This window comes from Aquarana catesbeiana, linkage group LG13 (assembly GCF_042186555.1).
Source record: "Aquarana catesbeiana isolate 2022-GZ linkage group LG13, ASM4218655v1, whole genome shotgun sequence".
Classification (NCBI taxonomy): domain Eukaryota; kingdom Metazoa; phylum Chordata; class Amphibia; order Anura; family Ranidae; genus Aquarana; species Aquarana catesbeiana.
This window is the reverse complement of record NC_133336.1, coordinates 215,441,638-215,463,932: the sequence shown is the minus strand read 5'-3', so window position 1 is coordinate 215,463,932 and position 22,295 is coordinate 215,441,638. Positions and strand designations below refer to the sequence as shown.

General features: G+C 51.5%; 2 protein-coding genes across 2 annotated transcripts in view; both read left to right on the top strand.

Annotated features, from left to right (window-relative positions):
• INTS3 (integrator complex subunit 3) overlaps positions 1–6,232 on the top strand; it is a 135,842-nt gene extending 129,610 nt beyond the window's left edge. Inside the window, exons 26-28 of the mRNA XM_073610440.1 lie at positions 2,889–2,961; positions 5,545–5,698; positions 5,861–6,232. Coding sequence (XP_073466541.1) covers positions 2,889–2,961; positions 5,545–5,698; positions 5,861–5,938 — 305 coding nt within the window. The 3' untranslated portion in view covers positions 5,939–6,232. The remainder of the gene's footprint in view (positions 1–2,888; positions 2,962–5,544; positions 5,699–5,860) is intronic.
• The window catches only part of ILF2 (interleukin enhancer binding factor 2), a 341,977-nt gene that overhangs the window by 237,274 nt on the left and 82,408 nt on the right, over positions 1–22,295 (top strand).

The window sequence follows — 22,295 nt, the reverse complement described above, 5'->3', positions numbered from 1 at the left end:
CCCCCCCTCCCCCTTCCCCAACCACCTCCCTCTCCTATATCAGTCACCCCTCCCCCTTCCCCAACCACCTCCCTCCCCTATGTCAGTCACCCCCCCCCTCCCCCTTCCCCAACCACCTCCCTCTCCTATGTCAGTCACCCCCCCCCTTCCCCACCACCTCCCTCCCCTATGTCAGTCACCCCCCCCTCCCCCTTCCCCACCACCTCCCTCTCCTATGTCAGTTGTGTCTCCTTATCATCCCGCTGGACCCGCAATTCATTCTGTGATCTATCTATAGCTCTGTAATTCTGTTACCGCTAGAGATCCGTTATCACATCCCATCATCATCCCAGCCTGGTGTAGAGCTCTGCCTCCCCCTAGTGGCCAGACTGGGTCACTGCAGACACATCCATAATTTTCTATAAAGCTTTAATGATCTCGTACTTTGTCATTGCAGCGCCAAGTTTACGTTACACGCCCCTTCCCCCGCAGTCATGTCTCAATATACCCCCCAGCAATACGGACTCACCTTTCCTCTAATATACCCCCCCCAGCAGTACAGACTCACCTTTCCTCTCCTCCCCCGCAGGCATGTCTCCAATATACCCCCCCCCCCACCCCTTTTCCCCCCCAGCGGTACAGACTCACCTTTCCTCTCCTCCCCCGCAGGCATGTCTCCAATATACCCCCCCCCCACCCCTTTTCCCCCCCAGCAGTACAGACTCACCTTTCCTCTCCTCCCCCGCAGGCATGTCTCCAATATACACCCCCCCCCCCTTTCCCCCCAGCGGTACAGACTCACATTTCCTCTCCTCCCCCGCAGGCATGTCTCCAATATACCCCCCCCCTTTTCCCCCCCAGCAGTACAGACTCACCTTTGCTCTCCTCCCCCACAGGCATGTCTCCAATATACACCCCCCCCTTTCCCCCCAGCGGTACAGACTCACATTTCCTCTCCTCCCCCGCAGGCATGTATCCAATATACCCCCCCCCCCCCCCCAGCAGTACAGGCTCACCTTTCATCTCCTCCCCCGCAGGCATGTCTCCAATATTCCCCCCCCCCCCCCCCCTAGCAGTACAGGCTCACCTTTCATCTCCTCCCCCGCAGGCATGTCTCCAATATACCCCCCCCCCTTTTCCCCCCCAGCAGTACAGACTCACCTTTCCTCTCCTCCCCCACAGGCATGTCTCCAATATACACCCCCCCCCCCCTTTTCCCCCCAGCGGTACAGACTCACATTTCCTCTCTTCCCCCCCCCGGTATGTCTCCAATATACCCCCCCCCCCTATTTCCCCCAGCGGTACAGACTCACCTTTCCTCTTCCCCCCCCCCCCCCATGCATGTCTCCAATATACTCCCCCCCCCCCCTTTTTTTCCCCCAGCGGTACAGACTCACCTTCCTCTCCTCCCCCGCAGGCATGTCTCCAATATACACCCCCCCCTTTCCCCCCCAGCGGTACAGACTCACCTTTCCTCTCCTCCCCCGCAGGCATGTCTCCAATATACACCCCCCCCCCTTTCCCCCCAGCGGTACAGACTCACATTTCCTCTCTCCCCCCCCCTATTTCCCCCAGCGGTACAGACTCACCTTTCCTCTCTCCCCCCCCCCCCCCCACGCATGTCTCCAATATACTCCCCCCCCCCCCCCCCCTTTTTCCCCCAGCGGTACAGACTCACCTTTCCTTTCCTCCCCCACAGGCATGTCTCCAATATACACCCCCCCCCTTTCCCCCCCCAGCGGTACAGACTCACCTTTCCTCTCCTCCCCCACAGGCATGTCTCCAATATACCCCCCCTCCTTTTCCCCCCCAGCAGTACAGACTCACCTTTCCTCTCCTCCCCAGCAGGCATGTCTCCAATATACCCCCCCCCCTTTTTCCCCCAGCGGTACAGACTTGCCTTTCCTCTCCTCCCCCCGCAGGCATGTCTCCAATCTACCTTTCCCCCCCAGCAGTACAGACTCACCCCCCCCCCCACACATGTCTCCAATATACCCCCCCCCCCCTTTTCCCCCAGCGGTACAGACTCACCTTTCCTCTCCTCCCCCGCAGGCATGTCTCCAATATACCCCCAGCAGTACAGACTCACCTTTCCTCTCCTCCCCCACAGGCATGTCTCCAATATACCCCCCCCCCCCTTTTTCCCCCAGCGGTACAGACATGCCTTTCCTCTCCTCCCCCGCAGGCATGTCTCCAAAATACCTTTCCCCCCCAGCAGTACAGACTCACCTTTCCTCTCCTCCCCCACAGGCATGTCTCCAATATACCCCCCCCCCCCCCCCCCTTTTTCCCCCAGCGGTACAGACATGCCTTTCCTCTCCTCCCCCGCAGGCATGTCTCCAAAATACCTTTCCCCCCCAGCAGTACAGACTCACCTTTCCTCTCCTCCCCCGCAGGCATGTCTCCAATATACCCCCCCCCCCCTTTTTCCCCCAGCAGTACAGACTCACCTTTCCTCTCTTCCCCAGCAGGCATGTCTCCAATATACCCCCCCTCCTCCAGCAATACAGCCTCGCCTTTCCTGTCCCCCCCCCCCCCCACATCTCCATTACCCCCCCAGCTGTACAGACTCGTCTCCCCCCCCCCGCATGTCTCCATTATACCACCCCCCCCCCAGCAATACAGCCTCGCCTTTCCTGTCCCCCTCACCCCCTGCACATCTCCATTACCCCCCCCCCAGCTGTACGGACCCCCCCCCCCCCTCCCTGCATGTCTCCATTATACCACCCCCACCCCCCCCAGCAATACAGACTCACCTTTCCTGTCCCCCCCATCCCCTCCTGCATGTCTCCATTATACCCCCTCCCAAAAAAATATATATATAGAAGTCCAGAGTGTAAATTCTATAAATGATGAAGTTACAGATGATTATTATGGGATGTAATGAATGTATAAGATTGTCTGTTCAGTTTTCAGCCAGACGCCGATCCTGCAGGCTCTCCAGCACGTCCAGGCCAGCTGTGATGAGGCGCATAAGATGAAGTAAGAATGGGAACATCTCATTATAAGTACCCAGCACCCTCCCAAACTGTGTGCTCACCCCTCCCTCCATTCCTGCATGGTTATTCGTGCAGAGCAGGGAGAGCCCCCATTGCATCCTGGACCTCAGACCTGCTCAGTTATGTCTGGAGAAAGTGATAGAGACTGGCTCATGAGGGGGCTGAACACAGAAATTTGTCTGCTTATTATACACATACACCTCCTGAATGCTGAAATCAGGCTTGCAGTGAGTAGCTGTGGGGGGGGGTGTGAGAGAGGAGAACTCAGGGGGCTCACAAGTGGGGGGTGTACTACAGTAGTAGTGCGAAGGAAGCAGAATGGTGAGGCTGATCGTACAGCACTGCAGAGTCTGAATGGTGGTCTCACCCTCCCGGGGGGATTACAAGAGGCTGGGCAATTTTTGGCTAATCATTTGGCAGGTGAATTAATAACTTGGATGTTTTCCACTTTTCTAAAGAGCTGTAATAGGTGTAGTAACTCCCTTCTGCCAGGAGGTGGCGCTCTGTGCCCCCATCTGTCCTCTCACTGTAATGGCCACCTCCTGAGGTGTAGAACCCTTTATTTTTTGCCAGGAGGTGGCGCTGTGCCCCCCTCTGCCCACTCACTGTAATGGCCACCTCCTGAGTTGTAGTACCTCTTTTTTTCTGCCAGGAGGTGGCGCTGTGTTCCTCATCTGCCCGCTCACAGTAATTGCCACCTCTGAGTTGTAGTACTTCTTCTTCTTCTTTTTTTTAAACCTGGAGGTGGCGCTGTGCCCCCCTCTGCCCACTCACCGTAATGGCCACCTCTGAGGTCCAGTACCTACTTTTATTTATTTATTTTTTTTCCCCAGAAGGTGGTGCTGTTTCTCATCCGTTCACTCACTATAATTGCCACCTCTGTGATGGTAGTACCTTTTTTGCCAGGAGGTGGTGCTGTGTCCCCCGCCTGTCCACTCACTGTAATGACCTCTGAGGTGCAGTACCACCTCCTCTTCTTTTTTTTTTTTTTTTTTTTTTTTTTTTTGCCAGGAGGTGGCGCTGTGTCCCCCATCTGAGATGCAGTACCTCCTCTTTTTTTTGCCAGGGGATAGGGCTGTGTCCCACATCTGCCCACTCACTGTAATGCCCACCTCTGAGGTGCAGTACCTCCTATTTTATTTTTTTGCCAGGAGGTGGCGCTGTGTCCCCATCTGTCCACTCACTGTAATGGCCTCCTCTGAAGTGCAGTACTTCTATTTTTGCCAGGGGGTGGCGCTGTGTTTCTCATCTGTCCACTCACTATAGTTGCCACCTCTGAGGTGCAGTACCACCCCTTCTTTTTTTTTGCCAGGAGGTGGCATTGTGTCCCCCATCTGTCCACTCACCGTAATGCCCACCTCTGAGGTGCAGTACCTCCTATTTTTTTTTTCCCCAGGAGGTGGCGCTGTGTCCCCCATCTGTCCACTCACTGTAATGGCCTCCTCTGAGGTGCAGTACCTCCTATTTTTTTTTTCCCCAGGAGGTGGCGCTGTGTCCCCCATCTGTCCACTCACTGTAATGGCCTCCTCTGAGGTGCAGTACCTCCTATTTTTTTTTTTTCCAGGAGGTGGCGCTGTGTCCCCGATCTGTCCACTCACTGTAATGGCCTCCTCTGAGGTGCAGTACCACCCCTTTCTTTTTTTTTGCCAGGAGGTGGCATTGTGTCCCCCATCTGTCCACTCACCGTAATGCCCACCTCTGAGGTGCAGTACCTCCTATTTTTTTTTCCCCCAGGAGGTGGCGCTGTGTCCCCCATCTGTCCACTCACTGTAATGGCCTCCTCTGAGGTGCAGTACCACCTCCTTTTTTTTTTTTTCCCAGGAGGTGGCGCTGTGTCCCCCATCTGTCCACTCACCATAATGTCCACCTCTGAGGTGCAGTACCTCCTTTTTTTTTTTTTTTTCCCCTAGGAGGTGGCGTTGTGTCCCACATCTGTCCACTCACTGTAATGCCCACCTCCGAGGTGCAGGACCTTCTATTTTTGCCAGGGGGTGGCGCTGTGTTTCTCATCTGTCCACTCACTGTAATGCCCACCTCTGAGGTGCAGGACCTTCTATTTTTGCCAGGAGGTGGCGCTGTGTCCCACATCTGTCCACTCACTGTAATGCCTACCTCCGAGGTGGGTGGCGCTGTGTTTCTCATCTGTCCACTCACTGTAATGCCCACCTCCGAGGTGCAGGACCTTCTATTTTTGCCAGGGGGTGGCGCTGTGTTTCTCATCTGTCCACTCACTGTAATGCCCACCTCCGAGGTGCAGGACCTTCTATTTTTGCCAGGGGGTGGCGCTGTGTTTCTCATCTGTCCACTCACTGTAATGCCTACCTCCGAGGTGCAGGACCTTCTATTTTGCCAGGGGGTGGCGCTGTGTTTCTCATCTGTCCACTCACTGTAATGCCCACCTCCGAGGTGCAGGACCTTCTATTTTTGCCAGGGGGTGGCGCTGTGTTTCTCATCTGTCCACTCACTATAGTTGGCACCCCTGAGGCGCGGTGCCACCCCTTTCTTTTTTTTTTTCCAGGAGGTGGCGCTGTGTCCCCCACTCACATTGCTTTGTTCCATCTGTCAGGTTCAGCGACCTTTTCTCGTTGGCGGAGGAGTACGAGGACTCGACAAAGACGCCAAAGAACCGGCGGAAAGGTCCCATGACCAGCCCCCGCAGCAGGAAGACCACAGCGCAACCAACCAACATGGAGGAGTCGTCTGCGTCCAGCAGCGCCTCGGTGAGAGTCAGGCAGCCAGTGGGGGGAGGGGGCGGTTACCTATGTTCTGGTGGGCGGGGCATAAGGGATGTAAAGCGAAAGCTCCATTGCTTTGGGTTATTTTGTATCGTGGGCGGGGCCAGGATATATTCACATCATAACAAATGTGGTTTTCTTTTGCAGGAAGAGGAAGACGCAAAGCCAAAGCCCAGCAAGCGGAAGAGGAAGGGCTCTGCGGCGGTGGGATCGGACAGCGATTGATAGCCCCGCCCCCCCACTCTGCCCTAGTGGATGCTGACACGACCTGCGGGTCAGCTGATTTGTTCACAGCTGCGATTGGCCGGTCGATGCTCCCCTCCCCCCGATTCCTTGATGACATTGAATACCTGGCGGCCATTTTTCCTCTCCCCCGCAGACAGGACGACGCCCCATCTGTGCGCAGGAGGCCGGCCATTTATAGAAATCTCTTATTTTCTTACTGGACTGTATATAAACTGCGTGTGGCGAGTCTCCGCCTCCTCTGTGTACATTTTTTTTTTTTTCTTTTTTCTTTTTTTTTTTTTTTTTTTTAAAGAAAGTGAAAATATTTTAAAACACAATAAATGGTTTGTGATACCGATGCGTCTCCCTGGCGCCCCCTTCCTTCGTCCGCCCGCGGCTGCCGCAAAACATGGCCGTTTGTTGTGATTCATCGCTGGTTCTTCTGGGAAGAGAGAGGCAGGGGGAGATGTGATTGGTGTAGGAAGACGGTGGTAGTGGGTGTGGCCATTGAGGGACCCCCCCTTTCCTTCCCAAGTAGGGGGTGTGACCTCTAAAAGAATCTTTTCGCCTTTGGTTAGCCCACAGAGTAAGGGGTGTGGCCTCTGGGGGACCTCTTGTTCTGCCGACCAGAACGAATAATGGGGGTGTAACCTCACAGGAAACCCCTTTTTTTTCTGCTAGTTATAGAGGAGGAATGTGACCTCCAGCAAGAGGGACCATTTTCTGCACTGCCTTTACAGTTAGGGGTGTGGCCTCTGGGGGTCCCCTTCCCTCTGCTACCAGCACAGTTAGGGGTGTGGCCTCTGGGGGTCCCCTTCCTCCGCTACCAGCACAGTTAGGGGTGTGGCCTCTGGGGGTCCCCTTCCCTCCGCTACCAGCACAGTTAGGGGTGTGGCCTCTGGGTGATGCCTTCCTCCGATACCAGCACAGTTAGGGGTTTGGCCTCTGGGGGGCCTCTTCCTCCACTGCCTGTACAGTTGGGGGTGTGGCCTCTGGGGGACCCTTTCCTGCACTACCAGCACAAGTAGGGGGCTTGGTCTCTTTTTGGGGGGCCTTTCCCCCACTACTAGCACAGTTAGGGGTGTGGCCTCTGGGGGCCCATTCCTTCACTGCATGTACAGTTAGGGGTGGGTCCTCTGGGGTTCCCCTTCCTCCACTGCCTGCTCAGTTTAGTGGTGCGACCTCTGGGTGCTCCTTCCTCCATTACTTGCATAGTTAGGGATGGGACCTCTGTTGGGGGGGCCCTTCCTCCACTACCAGCACAGTTAGGGGTGTGGCCTTGGGGGGGCGGGCTTTCTCCACTGCCTGCACAGTAAGGGGTGTAAACTCCAAGGGGCCCTTCCTACACTGCCTGCACAATTATGGGTGTGGCCTCTGGGAGGGCCTTCCTCCACACCTGTACAGTTATGGGTGTGGCCTCTGGGGGGGCCTTCCTCCACTACCCGCACAGTTAGAGGTGTGGCTTTTGGGGGGCCCCTTCCTCCACCGCCTGTACAGTTATGGGTGTGGCCGCTGGGGGGCCTTCCTCTACCAGCACAATTAGAGGTGTGGCTTTTGGGGGGCTCCTTCCTCCACCGCCTGTACAGTTAGGGTGGGGATCCCTTCCTCCTCTACCAGCACAGTTAGGGGTGTGGCCTCTGGGGGGCCTTCCTCCACTACCAACAGATTTAGAGGTGTGGCTTTTGGGGGGCCCCTAACTTCACCGCCTGTAAAGTTAGGGGGTGTGGCTTTTGGGGGGCCTCTTCCTCCACCGCCTGTACAGTTAGGGGTGTGGCCTCTGGGGGACCCTTTCCTCCACCACCAGCACAGTTAGGGGTGTGGCCTCTGGGGGCCCCTTCCTCCACTACCAGCACAGTTAGGGGGTGTAAGCTCTGGGGGGCCCCTTCCCCTCCCCTACCTGCACAGTTAGGGGTGTGACCTCTGGGGGGCCCTTCCACTTCCTGCACAATTAGTGGTGTGACCTCTTTGAGGGCCCTTCCTCCACCTCCAACACATTTAGGGGTGTGTCCTCTGGAAGGGCCCTACCCCCCACTACTAGCACAGTTAAGGGTGGGGCCTCTGGGATTCCCCTTCCTCCACTACCTGTACAGTTAGGGGAGTGACCTCTGGGGGCCCCTTCCTCCACTGCCTGCACAGTAAGGGGTGTAATCTCTGGGGGCCCTTCCTCCACTGCCTGCCCAGTTAGGGGGTGTAAACTGGCGGGCCCCTTATCTCCTGCCTGTATAGTTAGGGGTGTGACTTCTGGGGGCCCCTTCCACTGCCTGCACAGTAAAGGGTGTAAACTCGGGGGGGGGGGGGGGGCTTTCTCCACTGTCTGCACAGTTAGGGGGTGTAAACTTTTTTGGGGGGGTCCTTTCTCCACTGCCTGCACAGTTAGGGGTGTTGTGACCTCTGGGGGGGCCCCTTTTCCACTGCCTGCACAGTAAGGGGTGTAAACTCCAAGGGGCCCTTCCTACACTGCCTGCACAATTATGGGTGTGGCCTCTGGGAGGGCCTTCCTCCACACCTGTACAGTTATGGGTGTGGCCTCTGGGGGGGCCTTCTTCCACTACCCGCACAGTTAGAGGTGTGGCTTTTGGGGGGCTCCTTCCTCCACCGCCTGTACAGTTAGGGTGGGGATCCCTTCCTCCTCTACCAGCACAGTTAGGGGTGTGGCCTCTGGGGGGGCCTTCCTCCACTACCAACAGATTTAGAGGTGTGGCTTTTGGGGGGCCCCTAACTTCACCGCCTGTAAAGTTAGGGGGTGTGGCTTTTGGGGGGCCTCTTCCTCCACCGCCTGTACAGTTAGGGGTGTGGCCTCTGGGGGACCCTTTCATCCACCACCAGCACAGTTAGGGGTGTGGCCTCTGGGGGCCCCTTCCTCCACTACCAGCACAGTTAGGGGGTGTAAGCTCTGGGGGGCCCCTTCCCCTCCCCTACCTGCACAGTTAGGGGTGTGACCTCTGGGGGGCCCTTCCGCTTCCTGCACAATTAGTGGTGTGACCTCTTTGAGGGCCCTTCCTCCACCTCCAGCACATTTAGGGGTGTGTCCTCTGGAAGGGCCCTACCCCCCACTACTAGCACAGTTAAGGGTGGGGCCTCTGGGATTCCCCTTCCTCCACTACCTGTACAGTTAGGGGAGGGACCTCTGGGGGCCCCTTCCTCCACTGCCTGCATAGTTAGGGATGTGACCTCTAGGGGGGGCACCTTTCTCCACTGCCTGCACAGTAAGGGGTGTAATCTCTGGGGGGCCCTTCCTCCACTGCCTGCCCAGTTAGGGGGTGTAAGCTGGCGGGCCCCTTATCTCCTGCCTGTATAGTTAGGGGTGTGACTTCTGGGGGCCCCTTCCACTGCCTGCACAGTAAAGGGTGTAAACTCGGGGGGGGGGAGCGCTTTCTCCACTGTCTGCACAGTTAGGGGGTGTAAACTTTTTTGGGGGGGTCCTTTCTCCACTGCCTGCACAGTTAGGGGTGTTGTGACCTCTGGGGGGGCCCCTCTTCCGCTGACTGCACAGTTAAGGGTGTGACCTCTGGCTCATGTCCTTCAGCTCTGCAATCTTACTTTGTAACTAAAGCCCTGAGGAAAAAGGGGAGGGGTTATAAATCAGAGCTGAGGACCGTCGGAGGGGCGGGACGAGTTGGCCAACCAATAGGGTGAGAGGAAGGGGAGGTAGCCCTGTGCCTGGGGTTACATGCTCCCCTAAAGTGTTGACCTGAGCGGTGCTTAGACGGTTGGCTATTTCTACCCAGAAACTTTGTGCCGATTCCGTCCTGCAATTGTACTGATTAATACTGACGCAATTCTTGTATCGCCACCATATTAGGAGCGATGTATGAGGATTTACTGCTGAGGTAATTGAAGGTCAGTGATGCCACCTGGTGCATAGAAGGTGGTACTGCATCCTACATAGCTCTTCTCTCTGTTCTGATGACACAACACTTTACTTTCCTTTGGACCAATCCTCATAAAGAGAGCGGGCGCTGGTAGCAGTCAAGAAGAGCTTTCCACACAGGCCATGACAGGGGCGAGGTGACATTTCCAGCCTCGCCAAAGTATGTATAGACTTCCAGGGGTTATTTAAGGGTCAAAATGTTGGGGACCAGAGTGCACCTTGTCATCAGATATATTTAAGTGCAATGCCCTTGTATGAGGAGCATGGCCTTCAAAGGACATCTCTTCGGATCAACTTTTGAAACTATTATCAAGGATGCTACCATTGGCAAGAGCACTCATCATCCTTGGAGGAAGAAACCCAAATAACTGCAAAGCCTTCACCCCTCCACTGACTGTTAAAGTTTCCTTTCATTTCTTCAGGTCCTCGACCTCCTCATTGAGACCCCCAAGCTTGGCTTCCAGGCCATGCCCTTGTATAAGGAGCATAGCCTTCAAAGGATGTCTCTTCGGATCAGCTTTTGATACTGGTGGCAAGAGCACCTATCATCCCTCAAGAAAGAAACCCAAGGAAAAGACTGCAAAGCCTTTAACCTCCTCTGAGTGTTAAGAAAAGTTCCTTCTGTTCACACCCTCAACCTCCTTATTGAGACCCCCAAGCTGAGCATGAAATTCAAAGGACAACGTCACTTCAAATCAACTTTTGATATTGTCAAGGATTCTACTAGTGGCAAGAGCACCCATCATCTTCAGATGAAAAAAACAAGGAACTGACTGCAAAGCCTTCACCCCTCCTCTGACTGTTAAAGGTTCCTTTCATTTCTTCACTTCCTCGACCTCCTCATTGAGGCCCCCAAGCTTGGCTCCCAGTCCATGTCTTTGTATAAGGAGCATGGCCTTCAAAGAACAATGTCTCTTCAAATCAACTTTTGATACTATTATCAAGGATGCTACTGGTGGCAAGAGCACCCATCATCATCAGAGGAAGAAACCCAAGGAACTGACTGCAGAGCCCTCACCCTTCTGAGTGTTAGGAAAGGTTCCTTTTTGTTTCTTCACTTCTTCAAGCTCCTCATTGAGACCCATAAGCTTGTCTCCCAGTCCATGCCCTTGTATGATGGGTGCTCTTGCCACCAGTCGCAACCTTGATAATAGTATCAAAAGTTGATCTGAAGAGACGCCCTTTGAAGGCCTTGCTCTATATGGAGTATGGCCATCAAAGGACAATGTCTCTTCAGATCAACTTTTGATACTGGTGGCAGAAGCACCCATCATCCTCAGAGGAAGAAGCCAGAAGAACTGACTGCAAAGCCTGCACCCCTCCTCTGACTATTAAGAAAGGTTCCTTTTTGTTTCTTCACTCCTTTGACCTCCACATCGAGACCCCCCAAGCTTGGCTCCCAGTCCATGCCCTTGTAAAAGAAGCATGGCCTTCAAAGATCATCTCTTCGGATAAACTTTTGATACTATTAAGGATGCTAATGGTGGCAAGAGCACCCATCATCCTTGGAGGTACTGACTGCAAAGCAAACCCCTCCTCATTTTTTCACTCCCCTCCACCTCCTCATTGAGACCTCCAAGCTTGGCTCCCAGTCCACCACAAGGTCTAGCAAGTCCTCAGACAAACCTCCTTCCTTGTGGAGGTGCACCACAACTTTTCAGTCGGGGATGTTTGTTACCCTTTGCAGACTTGGAAAACTTGCATGTCTGATGCTTGAGTGCAGAAGGTGGTATCCCAGGGCTGCACACTGGAGTTTCACTCCCTCCCCCGCCTCAGTTTCTTACCGCACAGATTTGCAGATCTCCATAGAGTCTTATTGAGGTCTTCTCGACCAGGGTGTCATTGCCCTAGTTCCTGTGGTAGAACAGTATAAAGGGTTTTACGTCAACCTCTTCACCGTTTTCAAACCAAATCTCAAAGCCCTGAATGTCTTCATTTGAGCCCAGAAATTCTGCATGGGAACCTACCAGACTCATCTCCCTTTTTCTGGCTTTTTGTGGACATAAAGAACATGCCTAGGACACGCCCTTTTTTTCCCCAATGCTTCATTCTTTTCTATGTTTTATGGGACCCCTGTGCTACCAGTTCGTGGCCTTGCCCTTCAGGCTCTCATCTTGTTGCTTGGTTGTTCACCAAAGTGCTCCAGTATTAGCCTTTCTGCGCTCTCATGGTCATCGTTGGTCATCCCTATTGTGGGAGCCTTCTGTTGAGGGTCAGTGCAGACTCTGTTGAGCATTGTGGCTTTAACTTTCCAGATGTTACGGCAATTTGGGTGGATCCTGAACCTTCAGAATACATTGTTTGAACCTACTCATTGATTTGAGTATTTAGGTATAGTCCTTGAATACAGCTAAGGCCTTCTTCAGGAGAGACGGCACACTCTCTGGTCTCAGATTTGAACTCTCCAGTCCAGAAGTCGTCTGTCTACTTTTGCATGTATGTCATGGGTCTGATGGTAGTCTCCTTTAAGGCAGTTATTTTGATCAATTCCAATCCATATCTCTATAACGCAACATTCTCTCATCATGGGACAAGTCAGTTAGGTCCCTGGACGGATGTTTTGGTTTTTTTTGGCAAAAAAAAAGACCAGGTTGTTCATAGCTTGTTGGCTCAGGAATCCAGCTCTGGAACTGGGGAAGTCTTTCAGCCCTGTCTTTTTTGAATATTCACACAATGGATGCCATCCTGCTGGGCTGGGAGAAGTCCTGTGCCCCCTGTCCCTGCGGGAGATCTTATTGTTAAGGTAGTCTCGTCCCCCCAATCCACATTCTAGAACTTTGTGCGATTTGGCTGTGTCTGCAGCGTTAGACCATCCTGCTGGAAGGTCATCTGAACAAGATTTAGTTAGATAACTCCATGGCATTGGCATAAATCAACCATTAGGGAGGAAATACAAATCTCGCCGAATCAAGAGGTAGATTGGATCCTGTCCTTGGCAGAACTTCACATTCTAGCCTTGTCCACTGTATACATCCTAGGCATAGGCTATTGGCAGGCAGACTTAATCAGCTGGCAGTGCCTGGACGTGGGGAAGTGGTCCCTACACCTTGAGGTGTTTAAGGAACTGTTGCTGGTGGGGGATGCTGGAAGTGGACCTTCTGGTCTCCAGGTTCAACAACGTTCAGAGAACAAAGATAAAGAGGCTAGCGGAGTCAACTAGAATACTGGGCCGCGTCCTGCAAAGATCTATCCATTTATGGTGGCGGACATTGCCCAACTCCCAGAAATGGTGCTAGTTCCAGGGCAGACCTGTTTCTGTGTGATGCTGCAATTGTGCACACTAAAAGCATCCTGTAGTTCAGCAGCAACAACTAACAGATTACTTGACAGGTCCTCTTTAAAAGCCACAATTTTCTGTGTGACTGTGGCGGGTCTCTAAATTGGCGAAGCTGTGTTGTGGTTCCTTTAAAAGTTCAGCTGAGCGGGAGAATGGAGACAGATTGAGGTAATTCTGGGAATCTTTGAGGAGGAGGGTGGAGGGGGTAACATCTGTTCCAGAATGTTCTAGAGCCGCGTTCTCCATCTGGCGTTCGAGAAGGGAACGTGGCGCAGGCCTCGACCTCTGGAGTTAATTATTTCCTTCACCTGGCCCTGTTCCTCTTTTTTTCTGCAGCTCACAATGTGCGTCCTTGTACGACCCCGCTGAGGGCGGCTGATCCGTGATTGTGTCCCTCTCCGAGTCATACAGCAGATTGGAAGGGCGCATACCTTAACCCTTTGCGCTGTTAGATTTGGATGCACTGACGTTTCTGCGGTTAGCAAGGGTTGACGAAAATCGTGTATAAACTGACAGGCGCAGCAAACTTCTGATATCCACACATGGTCCTCCAGTCAGTTGATGGAGCTATGAACATGTCGGGACAAGGTCCTTCAGCACCCAAAGTGAAAAGGCCAAGGTGCCTCCACGCATGAGCTGGGAACTACATTAGCAGCATAGGTTGCAGGGCCTGCCTTTTTGCACCCCTGTCCAACTTAAGTGCAAAATCCAGCCGCCTCTTCTACCTACCCCTCAGCCCAGCCCTGGTTCTGCACCAACTTTAGGGGAAAGTATGGCAGATTTTGGCGTGGCAAATTTATTTGTAAATGATCCATTATAAACTTGTTTAACACATTTTTGTGCCTGAAAGGAAAGAACCAGGGGATCCCTTGTGTGATTTATTCAGCAGTCTGGGTAATCTGATCAAACTTCTCATGAGCAAAAATGTTATTTCACCAAAATGATGACCCACAAAGGGGGGGGGACGGGTATGAAAAACTTAATATGAATGTCTATGGTTCTGGTATGGGATGTCCGACATGCCCATGTAGGTGTGACGGTCAGGGCTCCACAGAATTTAGGCTCTACAGGTGTGCTGGTCCACAGACCCTTGGCTTTATAGGGTTGATGGTCAGGAGTCCACAGAGACTTTTGGCCATATAGATGTGATGGTCAGAGGTCCACAGACTTTTGGCTATATAGGTGTGATGGTCATGGGTCCCCAGACTCTTTGCCATAAAAATGTTATGGCCAAAGGTCCACAGACTTGGCTGAATAGGTGTGATGTCTATAGACTCTTGGCCATATAGATGCGATGGTCAGGGGTTCACAGACTCTTGGCCATATAGATGCGTTGGTAGGGGATCACAGACTCTTGGCCATATAGATGCGATGGTCAGGGGTTCACAGACTCTTGGCCATATAGATGCGTTGGTAGGGGTTCACAGACTCTTTGCCATATAGGTGTGATGGTCAGGGGTTCACAGACTTTTGGCCATATAGGTGTGATGGTCAGGAGTTCACAGACTTTTGGCTATATAGGTGTGATGGTCAAGGGTCCAGACAATTGGTCATATAGAGGTTGATGGGCAGGGGGCCACTGACTCTTGGTCATTTAGATGTGATGGTCAGGGGTTCACAGACTCTTGGCCATATAAATGCGATGGTCAAGGGTTCACAGACTCTTGGCCATATAGGTGGTGATGGTCAGGGGTTCACAGACTTTTGGCTATATAGGTGTGATGGTTAAGGGTTCAGACTCTTGGTCATATAGATGTGATGGTCAGGTGTCCACAGACTCTTGACCATATACTGTAGATGCGATAGTCACAGATCCACAGACACGTGGCCATATTGATGTGATGCCCAAAGGGCCACCAACTCCTAGTCATATAGATGAGATGGGATCCACGGACTCTTGGCCATACTGATGTAATGGTCAGGGGTCCTAAGACTCTTGGCCATATACTGTAGGTTTAATGGCCAAAGGTCTACAGACTTTTGGCCATATAGGTGTGATGGCCAAGGGTCCATAGACTCTTGGCCAAATAAGTGTGGTAGTTACGAGTCTACAGATTACTGGCCATATAGATGTGATGGTCAGGGGTCCACAGACCCTTGACCATTTACTGCAGGTGTGATGAAAGGTCCACAGACTCTTGGCCATATAGATGTGATGTCCAAAGTGTCACCGACTCCTAGTCATATAGATGAGGTTCACAGACTTTTGGCCGAATAGGTGTGATGGCCAAGGGTCTACAGACTTTTGGTCATATAGGTTAGGTGTGATGGTCAGGGGTCCACAGACTTCTTAGCCATATTGTGTATTTCAAGTGAAGGTGACATAGTGGGGGCAGGTGATATCCTGTACGTGGCTGACTTCCTGTTGGGGGTCTCACAGACCTCTCAGCACAGGTTTTCTTTAAACCTCCCTATGAGAGTGTGTGATTTGCCACAGACTTTTATTCTAAACCAGGGGTAGGCAACCTGGGGCCCTCCAGCTGTTGTGGAACTACTTTTCCCATGAGGCATTGCAAGGCTGGCAGTTACAATTACTCCCAGAGGCATGATGGGATTTGTAGTTCTGCAACAGCTGGAGGGCCCCAGGTTGTCTACCCCTGCTTTAAACCATCTTTATATGGAACTGCTGAATAATTACAAGAAAAATGGTTGAGTTCAGCAGCGAGGCGTGCCAATCTTTGGAAGTGGAATTTTTCAGCCGTTTTTGCTAGCTTCATGTTGTCTGGTGTCCATATTGCTGTATTCAGCTGGTTCTGCACAATACGCACAGTTCCTACATAACCTTAACCCTACATCAGTTCCTACCCCTGATATCTGCTTCCCCAGAACAAAATTATGTATTTATATATATAAATTTTTTTTTTTTTTATGGCTAAAGCAGAGAAGGGTGAGAACTTCTATCAAGTTTTTATTGCCATCTTGTGTGTCTGATGGGGAAATGCTCTCTCAGGAAAGGAAGTGGTGGGAAATCTCATGGGTGGGGACACATCCTGTGACCTATAATGGTCTCTGGAGGAAACCCCACCATCTCTTCCCAAGGCCATGCTCCAACTTGTTGAACAGGTTTCCTAGACATAGCCGCCGGCAAAGCGACTCTTCTTGTCGGGACGCGCACCATGCAGGTCTTCACCACATTTACACCTGAACTCATCCCCTAATGTCCCATCAGCATTCTACAGGGAGAAAGTGACAAGCTTCTATGGGCCACGTCACTGCTTACCTTTATATCATTATGGAAGAATCCACAATTCCCTCATTTCTTGGGGGGGGGGGGGGGAGACAGATCTACAAATCCCAATATATCAGACCTTAAAAGGGACAACTGTGGAACAGGGGGGATTGGGGTATAATAGAAGGACAGAGGGGAGGATTGGGGTATAATAGAAGGACAGAGGGGAGGATTGGGGTATAATAGAAGGACAGAGGGGAGGATTGGGGTATAATAGAAGGACAGAGGGGAGGATTGGGGTATAATAGAAGGACAGAGGGGGGATTGGGGTATAATAGAAGGACAGAGGGAGGATTGGGGTATAATAGAAGGACAGAGGGGAGGATTGGGGTATAATAGAAGGACAGATGGGAGGATTGGGGTATAATAGAAGGACAGAGGGGAGGATTGGGGTATAATAGAAGGACAGAGGGGAGGATTGGGGTATAATAGAAGGACAGAGGGAGGATTGGGGTATAATAGAAGGACAGAGGGGAGGATTGGGGTATAATAGAAGGACAGAGGGGGGATTGGGGTATAATAGAAGGACAGAGGGAGGATTGGGGTATAATAGAAGGACAGAGGGGGGGATTGGGGTATAATAGAAGGACAGAGGGGGGATTGGGGTATAATAGAAGGACAGAGGGGAGGATTGGGGTATAATAGAAGGACAGAGGGGGGGATTGGGGTATAATAGAAGGACAGAGGGGGGATTGGGGTATAATAGAAGGACAGAGGGGAGGATTGGGGTATAATAGAAGGACAGAGGGGGGATTGGGGTATAATAGAAGGACAGAGGGAGGATTGGGGTATAATAGAAGGACAGAGGGGTACAATGGGGGGATTGGGTATAATAGAGGGACAAAGGGGTACAATGGGGGGATTTGGGTATAATAGAGGGACAGAGGGAGGATTGGGGTATAATAGAAGGACAGAGGGGGGGATTGGGGTATAATAGGACAGAGGGGGGGATTGGGGTATAATAGAAGGACAGAGGGGGGGATTGGGGTATAATAGAAGGACAGAGGGGGGATTGGGGTATAATAGAAGGACAGAGGGAGGATTGGGGTATAATAGAAGGACAGAGGGGTACAATGGGGGGATTGGGTATAATAGAGGGACAAAGGGGTACAATGGGGGGATTTGGGTATAATAGAGGGACAGAGGGAGGATTGGGGTATAATAGAAGGACAGAGGGGGGGATTGGGGTATAATAGGACAGAGGGGGGGATTGGGGTATAATAGAAGGACAGAGGGGGGGATTGGGGTATAATAGAAGTACAGAGGGGGGATTGGGGTATAATAGAAGGACAGAGGGGAGGATTGGGGTATAATAGAAGGACAGAGGGGAGGATTGGGGTATAATAGAAGGACAGAGGGGAGGATTGGGGTATAATAGAAGGACAGAGGGGAGGATTGGGGTATAATAGAAGGACAGAGGGGAGGATTGGGGTATAATAGAAGGACAGAGGGGGGATTGGGGTATAATAGAAGGACAGAGGGAGGATTGGGGTATAATAGAAGGACAGAGGGGAGGATTGGGGTATAATAGAAGGACAGATGGGAGGATTGGGGTATAATAGAAGGACAGAGGGGAGGATTGGGGTATAATAGAAGGACAGAGGGGAGGATTGGGGTATAATAGAAGGACAGAGGGAGGATTGGGGTATAATAGAAGGACAGAGGGGAGGATTGGGGTATAATAGAAGGACAGAGGGGGGATTGGGGTATAATAGAAGGACAGAGGGGGGATTGGGGTATAATAGAAGGACAGAGGGGGGATTGGGGTATAATAGAAGGACAGAGGGGAGGATTGGGGTATAATAGAAGGACAGAGGGGGGGATTGGGGTATAATAGAAGGACAGAGGGGGGATTGGGGTATAATAGAAGGACAGAGGGGAGGATTGGGGTATAATAGAAGGACAGAGGGGGGATTGGGGTATAATAGAAGGACAGAGGGAGGATTGGGGTATAATAGAAGGACAGAGGGGTACAATGGGGGGATTGGGTATAATAGAGGGACAAAGGGGTACAATGGGGGGATTTGGGTATAATAGAGGGACAGAGGGAGGATTGGGGTATAATAGAAGGACAGAGGGAGGATTGGGGTATAATAGAAGGACAGAGGGGGGGATTGGGGTATAATAGGACAGAGGGGGGGATTGGGGTATAATAGAAGGACAGAGGGGGGGATTGGGGTATAATAGAAGTACAGAGGGGGGGATTGGGGTATAATAGAAGGACAGAGGGGAGGATTGGGGTATAATAGAAGGACAGAGGGCAGGATTGGGGTATAATAGAAGGACAGAGGGAGGATTGGGGTATAATAGAAGGACAGAGGGAGGATTGGGGTATAATAGAGGGACAGAGGGCTACAATGGGGGGATTGGGGTATAATAGAAGGACAGAGGGGAGGATTGGGGTATAATAGAAGGACAGAGGGAGGATTGGGGTATAATAGAAGGACAGAGGGGAGGATTGGGGTATAATAGAAGGACAGAGGGGAGGATTGGGGTATAATAGAAGGACAGAGGGGAGGATTGGGGTATAATAGAAGGACAGAGGGGAGGATTGGGGTATAATAGAAGGACAGAGGGGAGGATTGGGGTATAATAGAAGGACAGAGGGGAGGATTGGGGTATAATAGAAGGACAGAGGGGAGGATTGGGGTATAATAGAAGGACAGAGGGGGGATTGGGGTATAATAGAAGGACAGAGGGAGGATTGGGGTATAATAGAAGGACAGAGGGGGGATTGGGGTATAATAGAAGGACAGAGGGGAGGATTGGGGTATAATAGAAGGACAGAGGGAGGATTGGGGTATAATAGAAGGACAGAGGGGTACAATGGGGGGATTGGGTATAATAGAGGGACAAAGGGGTACAATGGGGGGATTTGGGTATAATAGAGGGACAGAGGGAGGATTGGGGTATAATAGAAGGACAGAGGGAGGATTGGGGTATAATAGAAGGACAGAGGGGGGATTGGGGTATAATAGAAGGACAGAGGGGAGGATTGGGGTATAATAGAAGGACAGAGGGGAGGATTGGGGTATAATAGAAGGACAGAGGGGGGATTGGGGTATAATAGAAGGACAGAGGGGGGATTGGGGTATAATAGAAGGACAGAGGGAGGATTGGGGTATAATAGAAGGACAGAGGGGGGATTGGGGTATAATAGAAGGACAGAGGGGGGATTGGGGTATAATAGAAGGACAGAGGGAGGATTGGGGTATAATAGAAGGACAGAGGGGAGGATTGGGGTATAATAGAAGGACAGAGGGAGGATTGGGGTATAATAGAAGGACAGAGGGGGGGGATTGGGGTATAATAGAAGGACAGAGGGGAGGATTGGGGTATAATAGAAGGACAGAGGGGAGGATTGGGGTATAATAGAAGGACAGAGGGGGGATTGGGGTATAATAGAAGGACAGAGGGGGGGATTGGGGTATAATAGAAGGACAGAGGGGGGGATTGGGGTATAATAGAAGGACAGAGGGGAGGATTGGGGTATAATAGAAGGACAGAGGGGAGGATTGGGGTATAATAGAAGGACAGAGGGGGGATTGGGGTATAATAGAAGGACAGAGGGGGGATTGGGGTATAATAGAAGGACAGAGGGGGGATTGGGGTATAATAGAAGGACAGAGGGATGATTGGGGTATAATAGAAGGACAGAGGGAGGATTGGGGTATAATAGAAGGACAGAGGGAGGATTGGGGTATAATAGAAGGACAGAGGGGGGGATTGGGGTATAATAGAAGGACAGAGGGAGGATTGGGGTATAATAGAAGGACAGAGGGGAGGATTGGGGTATAATAGAAGGACAGAGGGGGGATTGGGGTATAATAGAAGGACAGAGGGGGGATTGGGGTATAATAGAAGGACAGAGGGGGGATTGGTGTATAATAGAAGGACAGAGGGGAGGATTGGGGTATAATAGAAGGACAGAGGGATGATTGGGGTATAATAGAAGGACAGAGGGAGGATTGGGGTATAATAGAAGGACAGAGGGGGGATTGGGGTATAATAGAAGGACAGAGGGATGATTGGGGTATAATAGAAGGACAGAGGGGAGGATTGGGGTATAATAGAAGGACAGAGGGATGATTGGGGTATAATAGAAGGACAGAGGGGGGATTGGGGTATAATAGAAGGACAGAGGGATGATTGGGGTATAATAGAAGGACAGAGGGGGGATTGGGGTATAATAGAAGGACAGAGGGGGGATTGGGGTATAATAGAAGGACAGAGGGAGGATTGGGGTATAATAGAAGGACAGAGGGGGGATTGGGGTATAATAGAAGGACAGAGGGATGATTGGGGTATAATAGAAGGACAGAGGGGGGATTGGGGTATAATAGAAGGACAGAGGGATGATTGGGGTATAATAGAAGGACAGAGGGAGGATTGGGGTATAATAGAAGGACAGAGGGATGATTGGGGTATAATAGAAGGACAGAGGGATGATTGGGGTATAATAGAAGGACAGAGGGAGGATTGGGGTATAATAGAAGGACAGAGGGGGGGATTGGGGTATAATAGAAGGACAGAGGGGAGGATTGGGGTATAATAGAAGGACAGAGGGGAGGATTGGGGTATAATAGAAGGACAGAGGGGGGATTGGGGTATAATAGAAGGACAGAGGGGGGGATTGGGGTATAATAGAAGGACAGAGGGGAGGATTGGGGTATAATAGAAGGACAGAGGGGAGGATTGGGGTATAATAGAAGGACAGAGGGGGGATTGGGGTATAATAGAAGGACAGAGGGGGGATTGGGGTATAATAGAAGGACAGAGGGGGGATTGGGGTATAATAGAAGGACAGAGGGATGATTGGGGTATAATAGAAGGACAGAGGGAGGATTGGGGTATAATAGAAGGACAGAGGGGAGGATTGGGGTATAATAGAAGGACAGAGGGAGGATTGGGGTATAATAGAAGGACAGAGGGGGGGATTGGGGTATAATAGAAGGACAGAGGGGAGGATTGGGGTATAATAGAAGGACAGAGGGGAGGATTGGGGTATAATAGAAGGACAGAGGGGGGATTGGGGTATAATAGAAGGACAGAGGGGGGGATTGGGGTATAATAGAAGGACAGAGGGGAGGATTGGGGTATAATAGAAGGACAGAGGGGAGGATTGGGGTATAATAGAAGGACAGAGGGGGGATTGGGGTATAATAGAAGGACAGAGGGGGGATTGGGGTATAATAGAAGGACAGAGGGGGGATTGGGGTATAATAGAAGGACAGAGGGATGATTGGGGTATAATAGAAGGACAGAGGGAGGATTGGGGTATAATAGAAGGACAGAGGGAGGATTGGGGTATAATAGAAGGACAGAGGGGGGGATTGGGGTATAATAGAAGGACAGAGGGAGGATTGGGGTATAATAGAAGGACAGAGGGGAGGATTGGGGTATAATAGAAGGACAGAGGGGGGATTGGGGTATAATAGAAGGACAGAGGGGGGGATTGGTGTATAATAGAAGGACAGAGGGGAGGATTGGGGTATAATAGAAGGACAGAGGGATGATTGGGGTATAATAGAAGGACAGAGGGAGGATTGGGGTATAATAGAAGGACAGAGGGGGGATTGGGGTATAATAGAAGGACAGAGGGATGATTGGGGTATAATAGAAGGACAGAGGGGAGGATTGGGGTATAATAGAAGGACAGAGGGATGATTGGGGTATAATAGAAGGACAGAGGGGGGATTGGGGTATAATAGAAGGACAGAGGGATGATTGGGGTATAATAGAAGGACAGAGGGGGGATTGGGGTATAATAGAAGGACAGAGGGGGGATTGGGGTATAATAGAAGGACAGAGGGAGGATTGGGGTATAATAGAAGGACAGAGGGGGGATTGGGGTATAATAGAAGGACAGAGGGATGATTGGGGTATAATAGAAGGACAGAGGGGGGATTGGGGTATAATAGAAGGACAGAGGGATGATTGGGGTATAATAGAAGGACAGAGGGAGGATTGGGGTATAATA